This window comes from Saccopteryx leptura, chromosome 2 (assembly GCF_036850995.1).
Source record: "Saccopteryx leptura isolate mSacLep1 chromosome 2, mSacLep1_pri_phased_curated, whole genome shotgun sequence".
Classification (NCBI taxonomy): domain Eukaryota; kingdom Metazoa; phylum Chordata; class Mammalia; order Chiroptera; family Emballonuridae; genus Saccopteryx; species Saccopteryx leptura.
In genome coordinates this window covers 332040302-332064496 of record NC_089504.1, presented here as the reverse complement: position 1 = coordinate 332064496, position 24195 = coordinate 332040302, and the positions used below count along the sequence as shown (strand labels likewise).

At 43.0% G+C, this 24195-nt stretch overlaps 1 protein-coding gene and 1 pseudogene across 7 annotated transcripts in view; one reads left to right on the top strand and one right to left on the bottom strand.

Annotated features, from left to right (window-relative positions):
- The window catches only part of SMG6 (SMG6 nonsense mediated mRNA decay factor), a 285008-nt gene that overhangs the window by 206143 nt on the left and 54670 nt on the right, over window positions 1-24195 (bottom strand). For all 7 annotated transcript variants that reach the window (XM_066363488.1, XM_066363494.1, XM_066363493.1 and 4 more), the window contains 2 exons: window positions 13627-13688; window positions 6235-6380 (listed from right to left, as the gene is read on the bottom strand). In XM_066363488.1, coding sequence (XP_066219585.1) covers window positions 6235-6380; window positions 13627-13688 — 208 coding nt within the window. The remainder of the gene's footprint in view (window positions 1-6234; window positions 6381-13626; window positions 13689-24195) is intronic.
- On the top strand, window positions 19883-19980 carry LOC136395979 (U6 spliceosomal RNA; annotated as a pseudogene).

Genomic DNA, 24195 nt, shown 5'->3' with positions numbered 1-24195 from the left:
TTTTTCAGAATAAATCCATCTTGGAACAACAACAACAAAAATCAAATTGAGAAGCGATAAAATGGGAACAGAAACTATTGGGCAAGGATGTGATACTGCATTTCTATACTCCACACCACAGCAGTCATGGACATCAAACCATAGTTCAGTTGGGGCAAAAACAGACATTTCTTCAACTGACATAAGAGGCTTAATTTTATTGGTATAAATGAGTTTTCTCCTTTCTTTACCTTTTTATAACTGCTTCTCCTCCTCCAGCCTAAAAGTAACAGATTCATTCTGAAAACAACAAGAACCCTGGAATTCAAGCTGGGAAGGGCCCTTGACAAACTTACTTCTTTTTCTTCTTTTCCAGAGAATTCTGAGGGAAAACATCTATGCTAAGCAGCGTGTTGATAGTTATATCTTCCCCAGAGGGATAGAGGGCATAGCTAAAGGATACATCTTCCTCTGGCCTGCCTTCTAAAGCCTAGCCTCTTCTGATCTTTGAATCTATTTTTCACAAAATTTGTTGGCTAGGCTGGCTCTTTCTTTGTTAATTTATTCTGAACTGAGCGATCCTGAAAATGAAGGTCAGGCCAATCACCTGTAGAAATCTACCCATGGATTCTTGAGGAGAAAAAGCCCAAAGGCTTCTACCACCAGAGATATTGGAGGAGGAATGAGAGGGACAGTTTATACAGCTAAACTCAAGCTTAACCCCTTATGAAAGGTGGATTTCCTGTACAACTGTTCTGACAAGCAGAGGATTAGGTACTTCATACATTCTGTTTGGGTAAGAGACTCATACAGAAGTAAACTGCCACAGAGGAGCAAATCGCTTTACTGAAGGTCTCAAAGGTGACTGTATGCTAAAGACAAAGGTATTTTAGTTGTGAATCAAAACTTCCCAACTAGAGTCAACGTGCATATAGAATGTCATGAAGGTGTGAGGTCCCCATCTCAAGTATCCCACACATCTGACTCAAGCTCTATTGGTCCCATATAAACAGCTATGATCCTCTCTCTCTCTCTATCTCCAGAGCACATGTGACACCCTACCTCCTGCAATTCAGCATTACTAACAAACCATAAAAGCAAGCATAAATAATAAAGGAATGCCAGTCGAGCGCTGCCTCAATCCCAGGCCCTAAATGTTCCCTAAAGGCAGAAAGCACCAATGGCACACATAGAAGTGTCTCTTGGGTGCCCTCTTGCTGCCACCAGGGCTTTTCTGCAAGGCTGAAATGGAGGCCTACTCTATGAATTGATAGAGGAAGAAAAAGAGGGGGCCAGGGCACAGAAAAGGGAAGTTATTCCAGTGGTGGCCAATGAATAACATCCAGTGATTTATACGAAGTATAATCCAATAATACAGTAAAATAAAACAGTGTGTGCCTGAGATGGTTTTGACTCCAGGAATTATAAAACATATTTTTTAAAAAGAGCAAGAGCAAGAGTTGGAGAGAAAAAGAAAGGGGGGAAAATGGCCAGATTGGAGTAAATTGGGCACAGATGGGGGATACAAGGGGTTTTGGTGATGCCCTACCACAAATGCTGCTTCAATTATTCCTCTTCAAGAAACTAGAGTTTTATTTCCTTTAATTACAGAATTTTAAAAAAAATTAAAATTCTTGGAGTGCTTGTGGTTTAAGATCAACAGTTCATCCTGCAGCATCAGTCAGCCAATCAGATGGCTACTGAAGTGTTAAATGCTGAGGCACGTGGAGAAGGCCCCATTTCTCCCTTCAGGCTTGGGAATGCCATAGAAGCAATTACCAATTGTGACATCACTCTGGGAACCACCTACTACAGCCACCCATCACTTGCCAAAAGACAGTTTTGAACACAAGCCAGGTAAAAAAAACAACAACACTGTTCAATAAGAGCTGGCTTGCCTTCTTCATCCATACTTTCAACAATTACTGAGTGCCTAATAAATTCCAGGCACTATGCTAAGGGACCCCAAACATCCATCAAATTTATCTGTCCCCAACCACTTCATTATGGAGTACTAGGATTCTAGACTCTCTGTAGTCCTACTATTGTACAATTTTTGCATAGGGCCCATCAGAGGAAGAGATAATGGCCTTCCCACCAATAGCCCTGATTGTTAAGATCATTGCTGAGACCAGAAAGTTTAGTTGGTAAAATGATATGGCATAACTCAATGTATTTTGCCTTATGAACAGGGGGTAAATGTGACCTCACAACCTCTGCCTCGCTGAGCTCTGGAAAAAACTATAACCTAGGAAAAGGAAAAAGATGCCTCTCTCTCACTGTTAAGTTTTTTACTCCACTTCGTCTTGTGAGGTGTTCAAAGCTTTTAACAGTTCTATGTCTATCTTGACCACAAACAAGTAAAGCACATCTGGAAAGTAATCACACTAAAGTGTTAGTAGCATTTCTTCCTCTACACTATAGGTATTTTGAATAAAAGACAGTTATACATGGGTAACACAAAACACATGCACACAAAATGAATCAGAGGTATCATAAAGGACATACTTTCTATTCAAGACGCCCCAGTTGCTCTCCAAATCGTACTCCTTAGGTCCACATCTACAGGGAAGGCCCAGGCACAGGCTGAAAGAACCTCGACTGCCTCAGGGGCCACAGATCACCTCTGCTTCAGGCTAGAATGTTCCTTCTCCACAGAGTCCAGGAACTGACATACGCAAACACCCACCCAGGAGGACATGTCCAAGAAGGAATGAAAAGAAAAATGAATGGCCCAGATGTTCTGTAACTTGCTGTGACTGCCAAATCACCACAGACCCCAAGCACCTGGGAGGGCCAGGCAGCATCAGGCCCTTGCTTCCTGGTTTCAGACAGCCAGGGTCCTGCAGCTGGGTGCCTGGCAACTCTGACAGCAAGCAGAGTGGCCTGGAGGAAGACTTTAGAAGGGCACCACCGGCTCACAGGACTTGGGGGCTGACCACTCAGGGCTGATTTATCACTTCCTTACTCATAAAATTGTGATTCAAACTGCTGCTGATTAGTGAAGGATTTAAACCTTTACTCTCTCCCCAACCCTCTTTCCTCTCCACCCCCGGCACAGATGCTGCTGCTCAGCCACAACACCCCCTTCTTGCTACTGTCCATGCAAGCACAGCACAGGGGCCCAGAGAAGATGACTCATATGCTGGGAAATGGAAAAGTGCATCTTCCCACCAACCAGCCCCGCTGAGTGCTCTGCTCACCCCTCTCCCAATGGCAGCCCACACAGTGGGGTCTGGACGACCGCCCCAGCTGCACACCGGGTACTTGGCAGCATGTCCACAGAGCTCTCTGTCCTAGTTGAGTGTTACATCCTGTGGCCTAGGTTGTTTTTCCCTGAAACAACCTTGGAGCTTCTGACCACCTCATATCATCCTCCTCTTGGCCCCAGATGCCTCATGGAGGTGAGCATCAGGACAAGGCTAGAAATGAGTAGTAGGGTCTCAAACACAGGATTTTAAATATTCTTCCCAGGTAGCAGTCTTCACATAACCAACCATAGTGAAGAGTCCTAAAAAATGTACCTTGGCCTCAAATGGGGGAACCATCCATTTCCTCTTTCTCTGTTCTCACCATCTCACCTTCCTTTCACCTGTGTTTTTCAACCCTTACTAAACAAAAGCTATAAGAAAAGGACTCACTGGTGGCCTATGAAAAGACCAAGGTATTCCCTTTCATGGAGCAGAAGCTGCTGACAACAGATACTTCACAGGCAAGAGCTGCAGGTCCTATACATTCACACCTCCCAAGATTACAGGTCACTCGATGCTAGAAAAATAACTTGGCAGAGGCTGCAGCTCTGTGACAGGCAGCTCACTAAAATCTGTGGGGCTGAGGTTAGAGGAAGGCAGGGAAACGAATAGGAGGGCACCTCAGGAGGCCCCGTTTCCTGAGTCCAGTGAGCTTCCCACTTGGTAGTAGACCCAGCATAGTAATGACGAAGGAATCAATCTCCTGCCCCTTTGGATTTCACAGCCTCACCAGGACAGCACTTTACAAACTTTATTTCCTCCTTCCCGGAAACCATCACTGTCCCCCAGGACTGCATGCATCCTCAGAGCTGTTCTCGGGAATAATTAGCCAAGTTCAAAATGGCACCTCAGCTTCTACACCTTGCTTTCTGCTGGGAATTCTAAATGCTGTAGCAAGCAGCTTGAAAGGAGATAATCCTCTACGATTCAGAGGTGACTGAAAACCCATGCGACTAGCAGAGGGCCTTGCAGAGTCCCAGGAAGACCCAAGTTTCAAGGGATACTGTGGCATCCTCACTCATCAGCAAGCTGATGTAGATTCCCCAAATATAAATGGAAAGGGAAATAAATCCACTTCAGAGTGAGAGAAAGCACCAAGTAAAGGTGCAATAAGAGAACTAGCGACACTCTGTCCAGAAACACCAGGTCTGTTTCACAATGGAGTCTCCATGGGACAATTGCCACTTCTTGGCATTTCAGATAATAACCTTCCAGCCCTGAGACCAAACTTTACCCTTTATCAATGCTCTAAAACAGTGTTCCCCAACCTTTTTTGGGCCACGGGACCGGTTTAATGTCAGAAAATATCTTCACGGACCGGGCTTTAGGGTGGGACGGATAAATGTATCACGTGACCAAGACAAGCGTCAAGAGTGAGTCTTAGACGGATGTAACAGAGGGAATCTGGTCATTTTTTAAAAATAAAACATCGCCTGACCTGTGATGGCTCAGTGGATAAAGCGTCGACCTGGGAATGCTGAGGTCAGCAGTTCGAAACCCTGGGCTTGCCTGGTCAAGGCACATATGGGAGTTGATGCTTCCTGCTCCTCCCCCCCTTCTCTCTCTGTCTCTCCTCTCTCTCTCTGTCTCTCCCTCTCCTCTCTAAAAATGAATAAATAAATAATAATAAAAAAAATTTTTTTAAAAATAAAACATCGTTCAGACTTAAATATAAATAAAACGGAAATAATGTAAGTTATTTATTCTTTCTCTGTGGACCGGTACCAAATGGCCCAGGGTACCGGTCCCTGGCCCGGGGGTTGGGGACCACTGCTCTAAAACAATTCTTTGGCAGCATGAACCAAATTGCAAACAAACACACAAAATAATGTCATCCCTATGCTACATATTTCCATCAAGTCAAACCACTACTTAAATGGTGAGAAGGGCAGAGAAAAGAAAGAGAAGGGAGAAAGGGGAAAGGGGTAGGGAGAAGGGAGAAGGGGGAAGGGGTGGGGGGAGAAGAAGAAAAGAGGGGGGAAGGGGAGAGAGGAGAGGAAGAAAAGGGGGAAAGGGGGAAGGGAAGGGGGAGAAGGGTGGAGGAAGAAGGGGAAGGGTAGGGGGAAGGGGAAGGGGAAGGGAGAAAGAGAAGGAAAAGGGTAGGGGAAAGGGAAAAGGGGAAAGGGAAAGGGGTAAAGGAAGGGATCCAGGTAACATCCTTTGGCTATGACGTGGTCATCAGAACAATTTTTTCTTTTTAGTGAGAGTGGGGGTGGTGGTGAGGCAAGAAGCATCAATTTGTAGTTGCTTCATTTTAGCTGTTCATTGTTTCTCATATGTACCTTGACCAGCAAGCCTCAGGTTTTGAACTAGCAACCTTAGTGTTCCAGGTCAACGCTCTATCCACTGCGCCACCACAGGTCAGCCTCATCAGAACAGTTAAAATCCTGCCACTCAGCATTCCCCCGTCCCCATCCACCCCCCATCCCCAACCCATGCCTCAAAAAATCCGTGTTCAAAAATCATTTCAGAATGCACACCAGGACATTAGCCAAACTCTGGGCCCGGTGATTTTTGTGCTTCCAATTTGAATCACCAAAGCTCATCAATTCTCTGTTCTCACTCCCTGGCAGGCTCCCACAAGGGATATCCCACAGGGAACTAGACTTTTCCATATTGAACAAACAGGGTACATGAGTCCAGAAACAGCTATTCCCAATCCCTGCCAAGCGTATGGTCTCTGCAATGAAACATTTCAGCAATGCTTCTCCCCTGGGAAAGGCTCTGGGTCTGCAGACTCCAAGAGGCCTTAGTACTTACGGCCTTTAGCATGGCCAGATGTACAACAGCATCTCTCGGTTTGCAAATTAACCTCCACACCCACGATTCCCTGCTTTCATCCCATCCAAGCACTAGAGATTCATACTGACTTCAGAGAGTTTAAGTATCTGAGAGACAATGGTGGGAAAGAGAGAGTGTGTGCATGTGTGTGTGTGTTAGTATGGTAGCATAGGAAAGAAACTACATTAATCTTTATCTGTCTAGATAGTTGGACATGCCTTACCTTTTAACTGAGAGTTGTGTACAGCAAACATGTTGATGGTCATAAGCTGCAACATGCGAGTACTTCCAATAGGAGAAGGACTATGCTGCAGCAACACCTTGAACTCCTTGAGAACCTTCTCAGCCACTGCAGGGAATGTCTCCATCCTACAAATACAGCCAGTCCATCAATGAGGAACATCCTCACAAGCCCATGAGCACTTGGTATACATTTACATACATACATACACACACTCTTTCTCTCCCTTTCTCCCTTCTTCCCGTCCTCCCCCTCCCCCCCTCAGAAAGCAGACAATGCCTAGGATGTCTCTTTGCTACTTTCACAAACCTTCCTGCAATTCTAAGGTTGTGGACAAATTTAAGAGAAAGAAGTGTTCGGCGTTTGGAGATGGAATCAACTCAATTTTGGACAAATCGCTATGAGTTATTATACTTTGGTATGCTATTTCCTAACCCCTGGCAAGAAATAGATTCAAGCTGAAATGAAATCAAAGTTTCTCTCTGAAACAATCGGTTTTTCTAAACAGCAAACAAATTGCCTTTAAGCTCTAAGACCTACGTATTCCCCAAACTCTCTGGTTCATGAATCTAAAGATTTCTTTACTCAAGACTTTACTTAAGGAAATCAGAAATAGTTCTGTTCTGCTGCTTACTTCTCAGGTACTATCACTCTAACTGCTCCACTTAAGGATTCCAAATTTCCCCTTGAAGAATCCTTAGACCTAGGGCCCCAATGATCTGTTTCAGCCTTCCCTGTGTTGCTGTCCTTCTTGCTTTCACAAGACTGCTCATCAAGGTCTGTATGTTTTCAGGCCAGTGGAAATATAATGCCCTGGCCAACTGCCACTCCCAATACAGGAAGAGCCTGTTATGGAGGGAGGTAGAAATTCAGCCAGTGACCTAGGGGTCCTAAAGAGAGGTCATTCAAACCACTGCTTGCCAAATGTGGCTACTGGAACCCAAACAGTGATGCATGCCTGGAGCTCCTTTGGCAATAGGAACAAACCACAGCTGAAGTCCTCAGAAATAAAACGCAAATTCAAACTTGGTGCTACAGAGAGAAACCAGGCACACTGGGCCTTAGGGCTATGCTGAACAATTCGTGGTCAGCAAAGTATCTTTTATCCATCCTCAATCCCCTCCCCCCAAAACAAACAAACTACTTATAGTGCACCAATGGGGTGAGGAAGAGCTTCAGGCTGGATTAATAAACAGCTTCTGAAAAGCCACAGGAAAGGGAATTCTCAAAAAAAGTTTCAAGTCCTATAAAAGGTATATTCTAGTGTAACCCAAACCATGACCATTTCCCCACTGAGTTAGTGCCCTCCCCAGGTTAGGAAACCCCAGAGCTTTCTGGCATCTTGGGAATCTTCATTCCTTGCTCTTGGATGGCAACTCTCATTACTGCCCTTCTGGTACCCAGAAATCAGCCACAGCTATGAGTCAATTACAGTTTATATTCCAGTTTCCTTCTCTGTTGAGCTGTCTCCATTTTCACTGGCACAAAACATGCCATGAATTTGTCCCCCACCCCATGCCATTTCAAGTGCCTCATCTCCGGCAAACAGACATATAGACACACACACACCCGCAAAACCCACCAAAAACCCCTCATTTTTTTTTCTTCTCTAAAATGTTACAGAACCATTAAAACTCTTGGTAGGTTTGGAATGGCAGAGTGATATGTTTGGGGCTGGATTGGATCCATTTTCCCCATGGGCTATAACAAAGGTTTCATTTTAAATCCTGACACTGTGCAGCACTCTTTCTGGTCGAAGGTGGGGAGGGGGGCTAGCACTTCTCATTACAAGAATAGCAGAGTTCACTCTGCTTGAAAAGCAGCCACACCGGGCAAGTTTCAGAGCCATGTGTCTCCGTGTTGAAAGGCAGTAGAGAGCCAACACAGAACGACATGACAGAGTGTCACGTGGGACAGTCTTGCTTCGAAACTGTCTGCGGAAACCTCTTCTTTGGGATGGGAACTGAAACAGATCCATTAACACTCCCCAGGTCAGACTGAGGTCTGAAACAAGCACCAGGCCAAATGTCCACATCTTCTTTATTTTGTTTTTTAGAAAAATCTTCCCTTCACCTTTCAACTAGTTCAACATCAACAAAACAAAAATAAAATACATAAATATATATTAGAGTAACTTCAATTCTGAGATATGAGAGAAGGTGGGTCTACTTGAACAAAAATCAACTTTGTCAGGCAGTAACTGAGGGACACATAGTGCTCAATAACGGGGTTTCTGGTTCACAACTTCGTAACTAAAATGCTATCTGGTTTTGGCTTTAAGTTACCTCTAAGTAGTTTTATGTCTTCCACTTTGCTCTAACCCATATTATAGAACAAAAATTATACTAAAAGTGAGATGATGACAGAACATAAATTGTTTAGAAAAAAACCACAAAATTATGCTTTTTATGGATACATATATATGTAAATGCAGGAAAAAGACCTGAAAGAACAGATAACCTGATGTCTAATATTATTTCTATGGAGAGCATAGGCTGGGGGAGAGTTAAAAGATATTTTAGCCTTAGCTGTAATGTCACATTTTCATAAGGAAATTTTGTATATTACTTATGTAATAACTGTTAGCTAAGAAGCAACAACAGCAATAGCAGCAGAGGAGAGAAAGCATAAAAAGATGGTAATCTACAACAGCAAAAAATTGGAAGCTGCCTAAAATGCCCCAAAATAGCAGGTAATTAAGATGGCACATCTGTAAAATTGAATTCTATCTTTTAAACGTTGTATTAAATTTTTTAATTGTGTGGGTAAAGTCTAACATATAATAAATGAAAACTTTTAAAATAATTTACCTTTTTGAACTATTTGTAAAAATAAATGTGTGTCTAATGTATAGAAAAAAAGATAAAAATACACATCAAGTGGTGTTAACAGGGGATAGTGATCTCTGGATAGTGAGAATATGGGTAATTTTTTATTTCTTTTTTTTGCTGGGTTTTCTAAATATTTTAGGAACACTGTATACAGTAAAAAGATTTCTCCTACAATGCATACTACTGGCTTTTATATAAAACATTTATAATTTTAAAAGTAAATCAAAATATAAACATTATATTTTTAACAATCCAAAATCCAAAATAAATACATCAGTCTTTGAATTCCAGGAGATCTTGAAGCTATGCAAATAGCATTACTAGGCAAGCAAGAAAAAACTAAACTGGCAACTTTGACAAAGGCAATAATGGGAAGCAAAATTATACTATTCATCACAAATCAAGTCGATAGGCTGCCTGCTTCTTTTCTTGATCTGCTTTAGTGGAGTCCAAGTGCAGGTCTGATCTGCCTGCCTCTCACCAGGAAAGCAGGTGTCTGTCAGGAGCCATTAGGTCCCCCTGATTTCTCTTCCTCAGCCTGAGGGGGATTCTGTCCCAATCCTTTAAAATTGCAGACGATCCAATCATTTTCAGAATATGCATTTCATTGACTTAAGGCACTGCTTTCTGAAGCGATCTCTATAGACACCTTGTCTCATTTAAATGGCGATTTTCAGAAACCAATTTTTCAAAGAACACTGGGACCTAAACCTGGGAGTGGGTCAGACAGTGACTAATGGTGCAGGACCCACCTCTCAGATGTTAAAGAACACAGCTGAGCTAGACAATACTGTCTCCACAGAAGAATCAGGCTTCTGAACTCTTCACAACTAATTAACTTTAAAAACTGAACAAGAGAGGCCTGACCTATAGTGGCGCAGTGGATAAAGCGTCAACCTGGAAATCCTGAGGTCGCCAGTTCGAAACCCTGGGCTTGCCTGGTCAAGGCACATATGGGAGTTGATGCTTCCAGCTCCTCCCCCCTTCTCTCTCTCTGTTTCTCTCTCTCCCTATCTCTCTCCTCTCTAAAAATAAATAAATTTTAAAATTTAAAAAAAAAAAAACTGAACAAGAGAAAAACAACCCAGTGGCAACAAACAAACAAACAAAACTAAGCCATGTGACAAGGGTAGAAATGAGAGAAAAAAGTCATAGTGCTATAGACCATAAGAACTGGAGTGGACCTTGGATATCAACTAAAGAGGCTTTGACTTGTTTACTCTCAAGGTCTTGCAACTAATTAGTGGTGAAAAACAAACTCTTTTTTTGGCATTTGATTCCATCTAACATTCCAAGCCTCTTTTTCACTGCTGAGTAAGAAGACTTGAGTTGCACATAGTAGGCACTCAAGCATAAGCGAATGCAATTTGGAGTGCTGGGCACAGAGAAAACAAGGACTGGAGAGCAACATTGGGGCTTCTCTCAAAAGGTAGGCGGGACAGTGGATGTGTCTTCAGCTGCTCCCCATTACAATCTCTGCACTCTTAATTCGTTTTTAACGCCTCCCACATTTCACATCTTCTTGGTAATTAGGCAACAGTCCATGTTGTTGTGTGGGGCTTGGGCTCATTGCTTTTCTAGTCTTACAGACTTCTATATGTTGTTGGTTTTTTTCAATAGAAAAGTTACTGCTGTTTCTGCCTTCCAGAATAAATATGGGGCTCAATTCTCTTTTACCTCCAGGAGTGCATAGGAGGAATACTCATCAAGGGGCTGCAGTGCCTAGAATTTACATACGTTTTCCTCATGTGAACACTACTATAACTCATTTTTTATGAAGGTGAAACTAGATTGGCCTTATCTTTTGCCAACAGAATATGTTATATGCAGGAATGGAAGAGATACTGAAAAATAATCTGGATCACAGCAAACCACCTCTGACAAATGAGATAATCTATTCTTTTTTTAAAGGGCTCCAGAGAAGAAAATTCCTGAACATATCCCTCTGTGAAGTTTTCTTACACCTAACCCAAATCTCTCCAGCTGCAACTTAAGCCTATTATCTTTTGCTGTCATCCCACAGAAATCAAAACTATCTGGTTATAACTCTTTTATAGTTAAACACAGTTAGGGGAACCCACAGCTGTCTTTAAATAAACTTTTACCTTAAATTTTTATGATTAATTTTCCTCTAAGAAATAATTTTCTAGCTTTTTAAACATTATTGTGGTTCTTTCCCAAACCTCCTCCAAAATATATGTATCTAAACAAGAAAATTTTAAAAGAGGGGAAAAAATAAAAATACCTAACTTGATAAAAATATATCCTAAATATCCCTAAATTCTAGACCAAGATTTATAACTTCTTTATTCCCAAAAGTCTCTAAAAGAGCTAACAAATACCTAAAGCAGTGGTTCTCAACCAAGAGCAATTTTGCCCCTCAGAGAACATTTGGCAATGTCTGAGGACACTTTTAATTGTCACAACTAGAGGGGAGATGAAGGGGCGTAACTGGCATGTAGTGGATAAAAGCCTGGGATGTTGTTAAACATCCTACAATGCACAGGACAGCAAAGATTATAAAGCTTAAAATATCAATAGTATAGAGGTTGAGAAATTCTGACTTACAGGAACATGGTACATGAAAATTTAAGGAACAAACATGGGAAAAGGAGAGAAAAACTGAGTGAAAGGCAGTAAGGGAAAGATTCTAAAACTGAGAACTAAAAAAGGTAATAAAGAGATTTAAAAAACACCATAGTAGCCTGACCAGGCGGTGGCGCAGTGGATAGAGCGTGGGTCTAGGTTGCGGAGTACTCAGGTTTGAGACCCCGAGGTCGCCAGCTTGAGTGCGGGCTCAACTGGTTTGAGCAAGGCTCACCAGCTTGGACCCAAGGTTGCTGGCTTGAGCAACGGATTACTTGGTCTGCTGTAGCCCCATGGTCAAGGCACATATGAGAAAGCAATCAACGATCAACTCAAGTGTCGCAACAAAAAACTAATTATTGATGCTTCTCATCTCCCTCTGTTCCTGTCTGTCTGTCCCTACCTATCCCTCTCCCTGACTCTCTCTCTCTGTCTCTGTCAAAATAAATAAAACACCATAGTAGCCATTTTTAGTGCGAGCACAATAGTATTTCCTACTATGATGTGCTATTTTATAAAATGATATTGCTATCTTGCACACTTGTATGATACCTGCGGCTTTACCACACTCACTAATGATTGGCCTGGGGCTACTACAACCTGTTAGAAAGAATATCCAATCCTTCTCTTCAGTCTTTCACAATCTTTCCATTTCGGTAATGATTGACTCATTCATACAACAAATATTTACTGAGCCTCTACTATATGACTGGCACTAAGGATACAACACTTAAGCAGAAAGAAACTCCTGTTCCAGTGGAGCCTACATGGGGGTTGGGGAGGTGGTGCGAGGGGAGCTACTAATGTACCTAGTTTACATTTCCTAGGTGAATTTCCTCACACTTAGTTCTAATAGAGATACATCTATTGGCAGAACTCCAAGTTTTCCAAGTCATTTAAATAAAGACTATCCCTGTGATGGCCATCACTGTCACACTTGCCCACGTTGATGACAACTGAGCATTTAATAAGCACACTTTCTAATTCACCATCCACAGAACAATGTTTCTTCAAAGCAGGACAAAGCCTTTTAGTCTCTCCCACTAAGAAAAACTTCTAGAGCATTATAAACTTACAAGGTTATGACAGAAAGTAAAAGGGGAACCCTGACAATAGTGGGATCTATAATTCAAAACAAATCACCTCAAAGGGCAGCTCACAATAAAACCTCCAATCAGAAAACATTAATATGCAGAAGAGCTGTCAGAGAGCCGACAGCAACGCCACCTACTCCTCCCCTTGACTGAAGGCGGACTGGGCACATATCTGCTCTGGGTGCAGGCATTAGTCAGGCTTCAGGATCACTAGGTTTTACACAGTGAAGAAAAACTCCACCAAAGAAACATTCAAAACTTGATCTCTATCCAGATATTTAATGAATGAAGTAACAGGGTTTTAAATACACCACTTCCACTGAGATTTACACATAAATCCACAGGAGATGGTGAAACCATAGAGAAGTCTTAGCATTTACCAAGATCAGCAGGATGGTACAGGAAGGAAGGGGTATGGTTCAGGAGGAAGAGAAAATGTTGGAGGGAAAAAAATGTTACTCTTCTCTGTAAGGGAAAATGAGTGGACAGTATTCACCCCAAGGAGGACCCCTGACAGCTGTACCCAGGAGATGAGTATAACTTCCTTGAGGAGTTCACTAGGGGCTGAGCTGGAAGGCGGAGGAGAGAGAAACCCAGAGGGATTAGGAGTGGGGGTTGGGAAAAGACTGTGTTTATAAGGGGCTTTAGTAAAGGTAGAGACAGAAGAGACAGAGGGATGGAGAGTCATATTTCCCAAACTTCATAAGCAAACTAGGAAAGTGAGTGAAGGGAAGAGAAGGTGGAGGCCTCTAAGAATTCACACCCTGTGCCCTCAGTTACAAACACAGTCTAGTTGCTAACAATATTAAATTCCAAAATGACTTGTAATGTAGGAAAATAAAATAAACATCCTGCACACTTACCCAATCCGGGTAAACAGCTTCCCATGGGCATGAAGAAAACTGAGGATGAACCTTTTGTTCAGCTGCATGGGAAAAAGAGAGGAGAAAACAATTAAACTTTCCCCAGTTTCCTGTTACTGAACAGAGTCCCTAGTGACACAATAACCTGGCCAGGGTCTAAGGGGTGGGCACTAGGGATGGGAACCAAATGGACATGCCCAAAGTCTCACACAGACCCAGGGCACATGCCCAACAACAGCTGCTCAGCTGAGCCAAATGACAGCAGGCTCAGTGAGTGGACAGCACCCTCTGCTGGCAGTGGTGCCTGTGCGCAGGGAACAAAGTGTTGAATCCCAACTAAACTGGGTAGAAAGACAGATAGATACCTGTAGCTCTCTGAGATCTAAGAGCCACTCTTGTCCCATAATGATGGAAATGAAACACTGACAAGAACAAGGAAAATACCGATTTTGGATAAGTCTCTAATCTTATTTATGAGTTATTTTTCTATCCAAGAAAGCAGGACTTTTTTTTGATCAACAATGGTAAAATAACCCACCACTATCTATACTGCTCACAAAAATTAGGGGATATTTCAAAATGAATATGAAGCAATAAAATAAAAAAGGCATTTGATTTTTTTATTAAACAAGAACATCAGAAAAGCAAACGAGACCTGACCAGGCGGTGGAGCAGTGGATAGAGCGTTGGACTGGGATGTGGAGGACCCAAGTTCGAGACCCTGAGGTCGCCAGCTTGAGCACAAGCTCATCTGGTTTGAGCAAAAAGCTCACCAGCTTGGAGCCACAGTCGCTGGCTCGAGCAAGGGGTTACTTGGTCTGCTGTAGCCCCACGGTCAAGGCACATATGAGAAATCAATCAATGAACAACTAAGGTGTCACAACGAAAAACTAATGATTGATGCTTCTCATCTCTCTCCGTTCCTGTCTGTCTGTCCCTATCTATCTCTCACTGTCCCTGTAAAAAAAAAAAAAAAAAGCAAATGACAAGTCAAAGAAAGTTCAATTATACAAATGAGATAAAAAACCAACTTTTATTTCATTGGTGAAAATGCACAGGCTGAAAGTACTGGAGTATCTGCACATTCCCTGATACTCTAATACTTGTGAGCAGTATAGCTCATCCAATTATATTTCTTCATCTTTTCAGACTAAAGTTCAAGTTCAAGGTCTAGAGCTGAAACTTTAAGGGGCCCAGTTTGAAATAGGCTGATGGGGATATAGCAATCTATGGCTGGTCCACTCCAGTTCTGCTCTTTGTGGACCCAGCACTATAATCTTTCCTTTTTTTTTTTCATTCAGTGAGAGGAGGGGAAGCAGAAAGACTCCCAGATGTGCCCTGACAGGGATCTACCCAGCAAGCCCACTAGGGGGCGATGCTGTTCCCATCTGGGGCATTGCTCTGTTGCTTGGCAACCAAGCTCTTCTTAGTGCCTCAGGAGGCAGCCATGGAGCCATCCTCAGTGTCAGGGGCCAACTTGCTCCAATTAAGCCATGGCTGCAAGAGAGTAAAAGAGAGCGAGAGAGAAGCAAGAAGGGGGAAGGGTGGAGAAGCAGCTGGCAGCTGGTACTTCTCCTATGTGCCCTGACTGGGACTTGAACCCAGGACATCCACACACTGGGCTGACACTCTATCACTGAGCCAACTGGCCAGGGCCAAATTTTTTCAATAAATTCTATAAATATATTTTCTCATCTTTAGGTTTTTCTTTTTTTCTTTTTTTACAGGGACAGAGAGAGTCAGAGAGAGGGATAGATAGACAGGAACGGAGAGAGATGAGACACGCATCAATCATCAGTACTTCATTGTGACACCTTAGTTGTTCATTGATTGCTTTCTCATATGTGCCTTGACTGCATGCCTTCAGCCGACCGAGTAACCCCCAGCTGGAGCCAGTGACCCTGGGTCCAAGCTGGTGAGCTTTTTGCTCAAGCCAGATGAGCCCACGCTCAAGCCGGCGACCCTGGGGTCTCGAACCTGGGTCCTCCGCATCCCAGTCTGATGCTCTATCCACTGTGCCACCACCTGGTCAGGCTAGGTTTTTCTTAATAACTTTTTATCTAGTAAATTACTTTAGTATAAGAATACAGTATTAATACATATAAAATACAAAATAGGTATTAATTGACTTTATGTCACCAGTAAGGTTTCAGGCCAACAGAGGGCTATTAGTTAAGTTTTGGGGCAGTCAAAAGTTATACGAAGATTTTTGACCTTGCAGGTCGTCACAGCCCAACCCTCCACATCGCTAAAGGATCAACTAAAGTTTCTTTTGATTACCATCACCAACACTTAAAGTAGGAGATGCATTATAGAAAGAGGTAATAGGCATGTTATATTGAGAAAGTAGGTCTGTTACACAATGATCAGTACGGGCCTAAGGAACAACATGAAGTCTGTGCTAGTACTAAGGTAGAACTTTTGGAACACCTAACTAATACCAAGTCCATAGTAAGGAAAGTAGTTTGAGCTCCTTCCCTCTCCAACACATCATGGACTGGCTTTCATTTTTGCACCTTTTTGTTTTTTAACATTTTAACAATACACTTAGATGGTGTCACTCAGGTAGAGAAAGAACTGTTACTCTTCAAATGATGAGACTATCCGCCTCCAGATCTTTCTTGCACATTTACATACTGTTCACCAGAAACTAAAAATGCTTCTTAGGTACAGCCCTGAGAGACAATGTTATAATTATTAAAGGGCTCCTCACTTTTTATCTCTAGTCCAAAAACAAGTCACTACATATGGTCTCCTGAGCCTCTTGTATCACCTAAAAACAATGACCCAAAAAGATACTAATGGCAGTAATTGAATAGCTAAGGCTCTAGACACTCACAGTAATGTCTGGCCTGTCACTAACTATAGGATTATGAGTAAAATGGTTTGGGTTGTTCCTCAATTGGAAAATGTAATTTCCACCACTGATATTACCTAACTCAGAGCTGAAAGACAAAAATAAATAATACAAATCAGAGTATTTTGAAGAGTAAATGTTATATGCAAGCCCTGGTAATTAGCACTCAAAACTGCAGAAGTGCTTTCTGAACTGTAGCACAAGGGGATAGAAGCTGCTCAAAGGCAAAAAATACAACACAAGAAAAGATTCTGACATATGCCTGTGCCATTTCTAAACAGTTGCTCCTGCTTCTGAACAGTCGTGTGTAAAACTAAATTTCTAAGAAGTGAATCATTTTAAGGATAGTAAGAGTACTCAGACTCTGGCTGTTGACTCAGTGGTAGAGAGTTGGCCTGGCATGTACATGTCCCGGGTTTGATTCCTGGCCAGGACACATAGGAGAAGCAAACATCTGCTTCTCCACCCCTCCCCTTCCTCTCTTGCTCTCTCACCCACCCCTTCCTACATCCAGGGCTTGATTGGTTTGAGCACATCGGCCCAGACACTGAGGATGGCTCCATGGAACCTCTACCTCAGATGCTAAAAACAGCTCAATTGCAAGCATGGTCCCAGACGGGGGTTGCTGGGTGGATCCTGGTTGGAGTGCATGAGGGAGTCTATCACACTATCTCCCCTCCTCTTACTTAGAAAAGAAAAAAAAAGCACTCAGTATTAAAAGGAATTCCAATATGCATTTTTAAAGTGTTTTAGGAATATAAATTATCATTCTCTATTTTTTTTTTTTTTTTTACAGAGACAGCGAGTTAGAGAGAGGGATAGATAGGGACAGACAGACGGGAACGGAGAGAAATGAGGAGCATCAATCATGTTTTTCGTTGTGAAATCTTAGTTGTTCATTGATTGCTTTCTCATATGTGCCTTGACCCCGGGCCTTCAGCTGACCGAGTAACCCCTTGCTCAAGCCAGCAACCTTGGGTCCAAGCTGGTGAGCTTTGCTCAAACCAGATGAGCCCGAGCTCATCTGGTGACCTCGGGGTCTCGAACCTGAGTCTTCCGCATCTCAGTCTGACGCTCTATCCACTGCGCCACTGCCTGGTCAGGCATCATTCTCTAATTTATCTGTCTGGAATGTTTCTACTTTTATATACCAAAAAAACCTTTGTTGTGTTTTTAAAAGGGGACTCTGTTGCCTGACCTGTGATAGCACAGTGGATAGAGTATCAACCTGGAACACTGAGGTTGCCAGTTTGGAACCCCCAGCTTGCCCAGTCAAGGTACATATGAGAAACAATGAATGAACAACTTAAAACGAAGCAACTGCGATCTCACAACCTCTCTAAAATCAATAAATAAATTTTTAGATATGCAAAAACGTAAGTGGGGACCAAATTTCAAATTTCAATGGTACCTATCAGTAGATGTCCAGGACTCAGACCATGCAACCAAAGCCCATCTCCCTAAAGCACTGAGGTCACAAGGCAGAGAAGAATGTATGCTGTTCACCTTCAAGACCAAACCAGCAAGACAAAACAGGGTCCCAAATGTCAAGCAACTTGTAGTCCAAGAACAAAATATAAATAACATACTAGCCAACTCCCCATTTATGCTCCAAAATTTAAGACAAGGCCTGTAGGCAATGAAGGTGCCAGGAGCACTGTTTCCCTTACTGTCATTGAGGAAAGTCTTTGTGAGAGGTGAGCTCTAAGGAGACCTTAAAGAAAGAGGGGGTGGGAGACGGCCTGGCACATGAAATGTGGCAACCTTATCAGTAAGTCAATGCAATAATCATTTAGTAGAGATAAAAATTATTCATTAGGACTTTCAGTATTCCTCTTTCTAGGATATAGAAAGCCACACTGACGATGAGGTAAATAAAGCAAGCATGGTGATTACTCCTCACCTTTAGTTTCTCCACCTCTGAATTGTTCTGGGCAGGATGACAGCTCAATTAGTTCTAATTAAGCACAAGTTCCATGTAGAGATGTCCTACTTAGACTGCTGGATCTGAGCCATGTGAATTTAAGTGTAAAACATGCCTCTTAAAACCACCTCTTCCAACTAATGCACCCCTTGAAACAACGGCTCTCACCCTCACATGGCAGCTTAGTGCTGCCTCAACAAAGTCTTACATTAAAGCAATTTACTGGCTATTATTTCATTATCTCTCCTACTTAAAGCCAGCAGACTGGAGGGAAATTGGGCTAAATGTCAAATCAGCAGTTGGCTTCAGAAAACCCAGCCAGCAAGTAGAGGGACAGCTGAGCTCTCAGGAGGGAAACTGGCACTAGGCATAAAGAAAGGAAGGAACCACAATTTTGTGACTGTTTTATATTTATTGCTCATTTGTTTGTTTCAAGGGAGAGAATAGGCTAGAATGGTCATGAAGACTACTGATCTTAGAGATCTGGGTTCAAATTTTGTTTATGCCATTTATTTACTATATAACTACTGGCAAGTCATCTCATCTTTTTTTTTTAACTGAATTTATTGGGGTGACACTGGTTGTTAAAATTATACAGGTTTGGCCCTGGCCGGTTGGCTCAGCGGTAGAGCGTAGGCCTGGCGTGCGGGGGACCCGGGTTCGATTCCCGGCCAGGGCACATAGGAGAGGCGCCCATTTGCTTCTCCACCCCCCCTCCTTCCTCTCTGTCTCTCTCTTCCCCTCCCGCAGCCAAGGCTCCATTGGAGCAAAGATGGCCCGGGCACTGGGGATGGCTCCTTGGCCTCTGCCCCAGGCGCTGGAGTGGCTCTGGTCGCAGCAGAGCAACGCCCAGGAGGGGCAGAGCATCACCCCCTGGTGGGCAGAGCGTCGCCCCTGGTGGGCGTGCCGGGTGGATCCCGGTCGGCGCATGCGGGAGTCTGTCTGACTGTCTCTCCCCGTTTCCAGCTTCAGAAAAAAAAAAAAAAATTATACAGGTTTCAGGTATGCAATTCTATAATACATTACCTGTATACTGTGCCCCATCAAAAGTTCATCTCATCTTTACAATGCTGTTTACTCAACTATAAAATGAGAAGACTGCCTAACCAGGAGGTGGCGCAGTGGATAGAGCGTCGGACTGGGATGCAGAAGACCCAGGTTCGAGACCCCGAGGTCACCAGCTTGAGCATGGGCTCATCTAGTTTGAGCAAGAGCCCACCAGCTTGAACCCAAGGTTGCTGGCTCCAACAAGGGGCTGCTTGGTCTGCTGAAGGCCCGCGGTCAAGGCACATATGAGAAAACTATCAATGAACAACTAAAGTGTTGCAACACGCAATGCAAAACTAGTGATTGATACTTCTCATCTCTCTCTATCCCAGTCTATCCCTCTCTCTGACTCACTCTCTGTCTCTGTAAAATAAATAAATAAATAAATAAATAAATAAATAAATAAATAAATAAAAAAAATGAGAAGACTGGTTCTTGCTTTGGCAACACATAAATCTGAACGATACAGAGATTAGCATAGCCCCGCGCTAGGATGACGCAAGTTTGAGAAGCACTCAATATCTTTGGGGGGAAAAATGAAAAGGTTGAATGAGACCAGTATCAGTGATTCCACAACTCTGAGTGTGTGTGCATCACAAGAGCTTTTGTAAAAAATATAAATTCCCCAATCTTATATAATTAAAACCTTCAGGGAAGAGGAAAGGGAAAGGGACTGCAAATTACTATTTTAAAAAAGGTCTCCAGCCTGACCAGGCGGTGGCGCAGTGAATAGAGCGTTGGACTGGGATGCGGAGGACCCAGGTTCGAGACCCCGAGCTCGCCAGCTTGAGCGTGGGCTCATCTGGTTTGAGCAAAGTTCACCAGCTAGGACCCAAGGTCGCTGGCTCGAGCAAGGGGTTACTCGGTCTGCTGAAGGCCCACGGTCAAGGCACATATGAGAAAGCAATCAATGAACGACTAAGGTGTCCCAACGAAAAACTGATAATTGATGCTTTTCATCTCTCTCTGTTCCTGTCTGTCCCTATCTATCCCTCTCTCTGACTTTCTCTCTGTCTCTGGAAGAAAAAAAAAGAAGGTCTCCAGGCAATCCTGAAAAACAGGCAGATTTGGGCTAGATCATGGGTCAGCAAACCAGAGCTCAAGGGCTAAATCCAGCTGCCACTGGATTTTGAATGGACCTTAGTCACGTCTAGCGCCTGAGGCTGACATTCTCCAACAGAGCCATCCTCAGCGCCAGGGGCCATACTGGAACCAATTGAGCCTTGGCTGCAGGAGAGGAAAAGGGAGAAAAGGGGACGAGGGAGTGGGGAAGAAGCAGATGGTCGCTTCTCCTGGATGCCCTGACCAAGAATCGAACCTGTAATGTCCACATGCTGGGCTGACACTCTACCCACTTAGCCACTGGCCAAGGGCTGGATTATACAATATATTTTTTAATATATATTTTCCACCTTCCTCAGGTGGAAACAGAAAAGAGCCAGCCCAATAAAGACTTCACTTAGGCCTGAGGGCCCTGGACATCTCCCAAAACATCCCTAATCAAAAGAAAGTGCCAGATTAAGGTTTATGAATTCCTGTACTGTGGTCTGACAATCTATAGCAACCAGTTCATAAAAACCGGTAAAAAAGAAAGAACATTTCATGACCCATGAATACATTTCAGTATCCATGAATAAAGTGCTATTGAAATAAAGCCACTTGTTTGTTTACATATTGTAGCTGTTTCTCCTTACAAAGGCAGAGATGTGTAGCTGCAGCATAGAATGTATCTCCCAAAAGCTTAAAATATTTACTTTCTGGACCTTTACAGAAAAGCTTAGATGCCTGGGCTAGATCATCTTTAACACTGGTACCTCAAAAATGTTTCTACCTTTACAACATTTGAGACCTACCACACGCTTGTTAGAAACAGCAAAGGTTCTCAAGGGTGTGGTTCAACAGAAACCCCAATTCCCTGGATATTCTGATTCCTACCTACCTACCTCTAACCACCTCAGGAGAATCACCAATCTACAGTGTTCTCTCCAATTATAAAAGCCCACAAAGCTAACCTTTCTCGCCAGCTTCTTCAAAACACACACACACACACACACACACACACACACACACACACACACCAACAGACTGCTGCTCTCAAAGCTTTTGAACCCAAATACTTCAAAGGCTACAAAGAAATATAAACGGGATGCTCTAGGTTTTCACCTTTGGAAGCCACTCTGGGGCTAAGTGACCAGATGGAAACAGAAAAGAGCCAGCCCAATAAAGACTCCACTTAGGCCTGAGGGCCCTGGACATCTCCCAAAACATCCCTAATCAAAAGAAAGTGCCAGATTAAGGTTTATGAATCCCTGTGCTGTGGTCTGACAATCTATAGCAACCAGTTCATAAGTGCCACCAGCATCTCTAGGTATACAGAGAAAGAGAGAAAGTTCAGACAAAGGGCAACACTGTTGCTCTGACTGGGTTACTTTCTGAATGACTCTTCTTTCTGACTCATTGCTCTCGGTGCCTGGGAACTCTCATGCCCATCCATCCAAAAAGTAGGGGAGCTTGTATATCTGTATCTGTACTGTACAAAATAAGAGAGAAGAAGAAATCGTTGAACCTCCCATTCAATTATCAGATGGACAGTAAGAAATTAATTCTCCAAAGGCACATATACAAAGTTCAAACTCATCTTATAAATAAATGCGTCAACAGTGTAAGCATGATGAGGTCCTTCTCACACTCTTTCCACTCATTCAATGATTTATTCAACCAAAACTTACCATCTTCTATGTATATGACATTGTGCATAATCTATGGGCAAGGCAGAAATAACCCCTGCTCTATGGGGGACACAATTATAAAGTATGACTGGGGAAGTACAGGATGCTGTTTATTTCCACCACAGGAGCATCAGAGATCGCCAAAGGAAGAGACCCTTGAATTGAAACCAGACGGTTGAATAAATTAGGTGGTTTTGGAGGGGGTAGGGAGTCATGCCAGTGTCATAAGCAAAGGGAATAGTATGTGTGATGGTCCTAATAGTGGTACATTAGAGACTGGCATGAACAGATGAGTTATTCTGCAAAAGGGAAGCTGGAGAAATGGACTAGGCCAAGTTGCGGAAGTCCTTAAACAGTTTGTTCTTAAAGCTACTGAAAGGTTTTAAGCAGGAAAGTGACACAAGAAAACCTCCATTTTTAAAAGGGCATTCTAGCCCTGGCAGGAGGCACATTGAATAGAGCATTATCCTGGAACACCAAGGTAGCTTGTTCGATCTCAGGGTTGCAGGTTTAACTCCAAGGGTAGCTGGTTCTAGCCTCCGTCAGGGTACATATAAGAAGCAATCAATGGTGCAAAACTCAGTGGAACAGAATTGATGCTTCTTTCTTCACCCCTCACCAAGAAAAGGCCATCCTAGCTACTAATTTAGAAATTTGGGGCGGGGGGGGGGGTGGCAGATGTGTAGAGGCCAGGAAACCAATTAAGAAGCTGTTGCTGGCCCTGGCCAGTAGGCTCAGTGGTAGAGCGTCCGCCCAGCATGTGGATATCCTGGGTTTGAATGCCTGTCAGGGCACACAGGAGAAGTACCCATCTGCTTCTCAACCCCTCCCCCTCTCTTGTTCCCCCCACCCTTTTTCCTCCTCTTCTGCAGCCAAGGTTCAATTAGAGTGAGTTGGCCCCAGGTACTGAGGATGGCTCCATGGCCTCTGCCTCAGGTGCTAAAAAACGCTCCAGTTGCAACAAAGCAAGGGCCCCAGACGGCAGAGCATTGCCCCCTAGTGGCCTTGCTGAGTGGATGCCAGTGGGGGGCACATGTGGGAGTCTGTCTCTGCTTCCCTTCCTCTCACTTAAAAAAAATAAAGAAAGAAAGAAGAAGAAGAAGCTGTTGCTATTGTCCAGTGGCAATGGGGGCAGAGAAGAAAGGGAAGAATAAGAAATTATTATTCCACACTCAGACAATTATGACCCTTGTTCCTAACAGTGTAGGATCCCTGTTCCTACACCAGTGGTTATAACTCTAAATAACTCAATTTACAGAGACCAAGAGTGTCCCAGAACCAAGTCTTTTTCTAAAGACTCAAACTAAATAAAATACTGATTTCATTTTTAGAGGTAATTTGGATAGTCTTTATTTCCTTTCAATGGTATTTTTAAACGGCCTAGCATGGTGTTTGGTATTTAGTACATATTCAGTAAGTGACTGTTGAAGAACGTATTAAAATCTATAGACTTAAAAGTATTTAAATAGATGATCCAGATAATACAAAAATCACAAGAAAAACAGTGCAGTACTAAAATTAATAATGCTGTAGGGAAATAACAAACTCAGCAGTAATTATAAGAATTTAAATTTATCTCTTTTTGGAGGATAATTTGGCAAAATCCAAAGGTATTCAAAGGAAAAGAGAGTTCTACAGGACTTAAGGATTCAAATCTTGAGTAACAGCAGTTACATCTGCTACATTCCACCCCAAGAGATAGGATAAGATAACATCTGAATAAAAGCCAAAGTCCTTACAATGGCCTGCAAAAAGCCTATGTAATAATCATTCTCCACTCCTTTTGCCTGCTAGTCCCTAGATGTTCTAAGCATGCTCCCACTCAGGGCCTGTGTATTTACTTTCTAGCCTAGTGATTCCCAAACTTCACACCACATTGGACTTGTCTGCAAATCTCTTAAAAATACATATGCCTGCCTTTCATCCCCAGACATTCTGATTTAACTGGTATGAAGGTAAAACCTGGGCACCATGATTTTTAAAAGCTCTCAGTGGATTATACTACGCAGCAA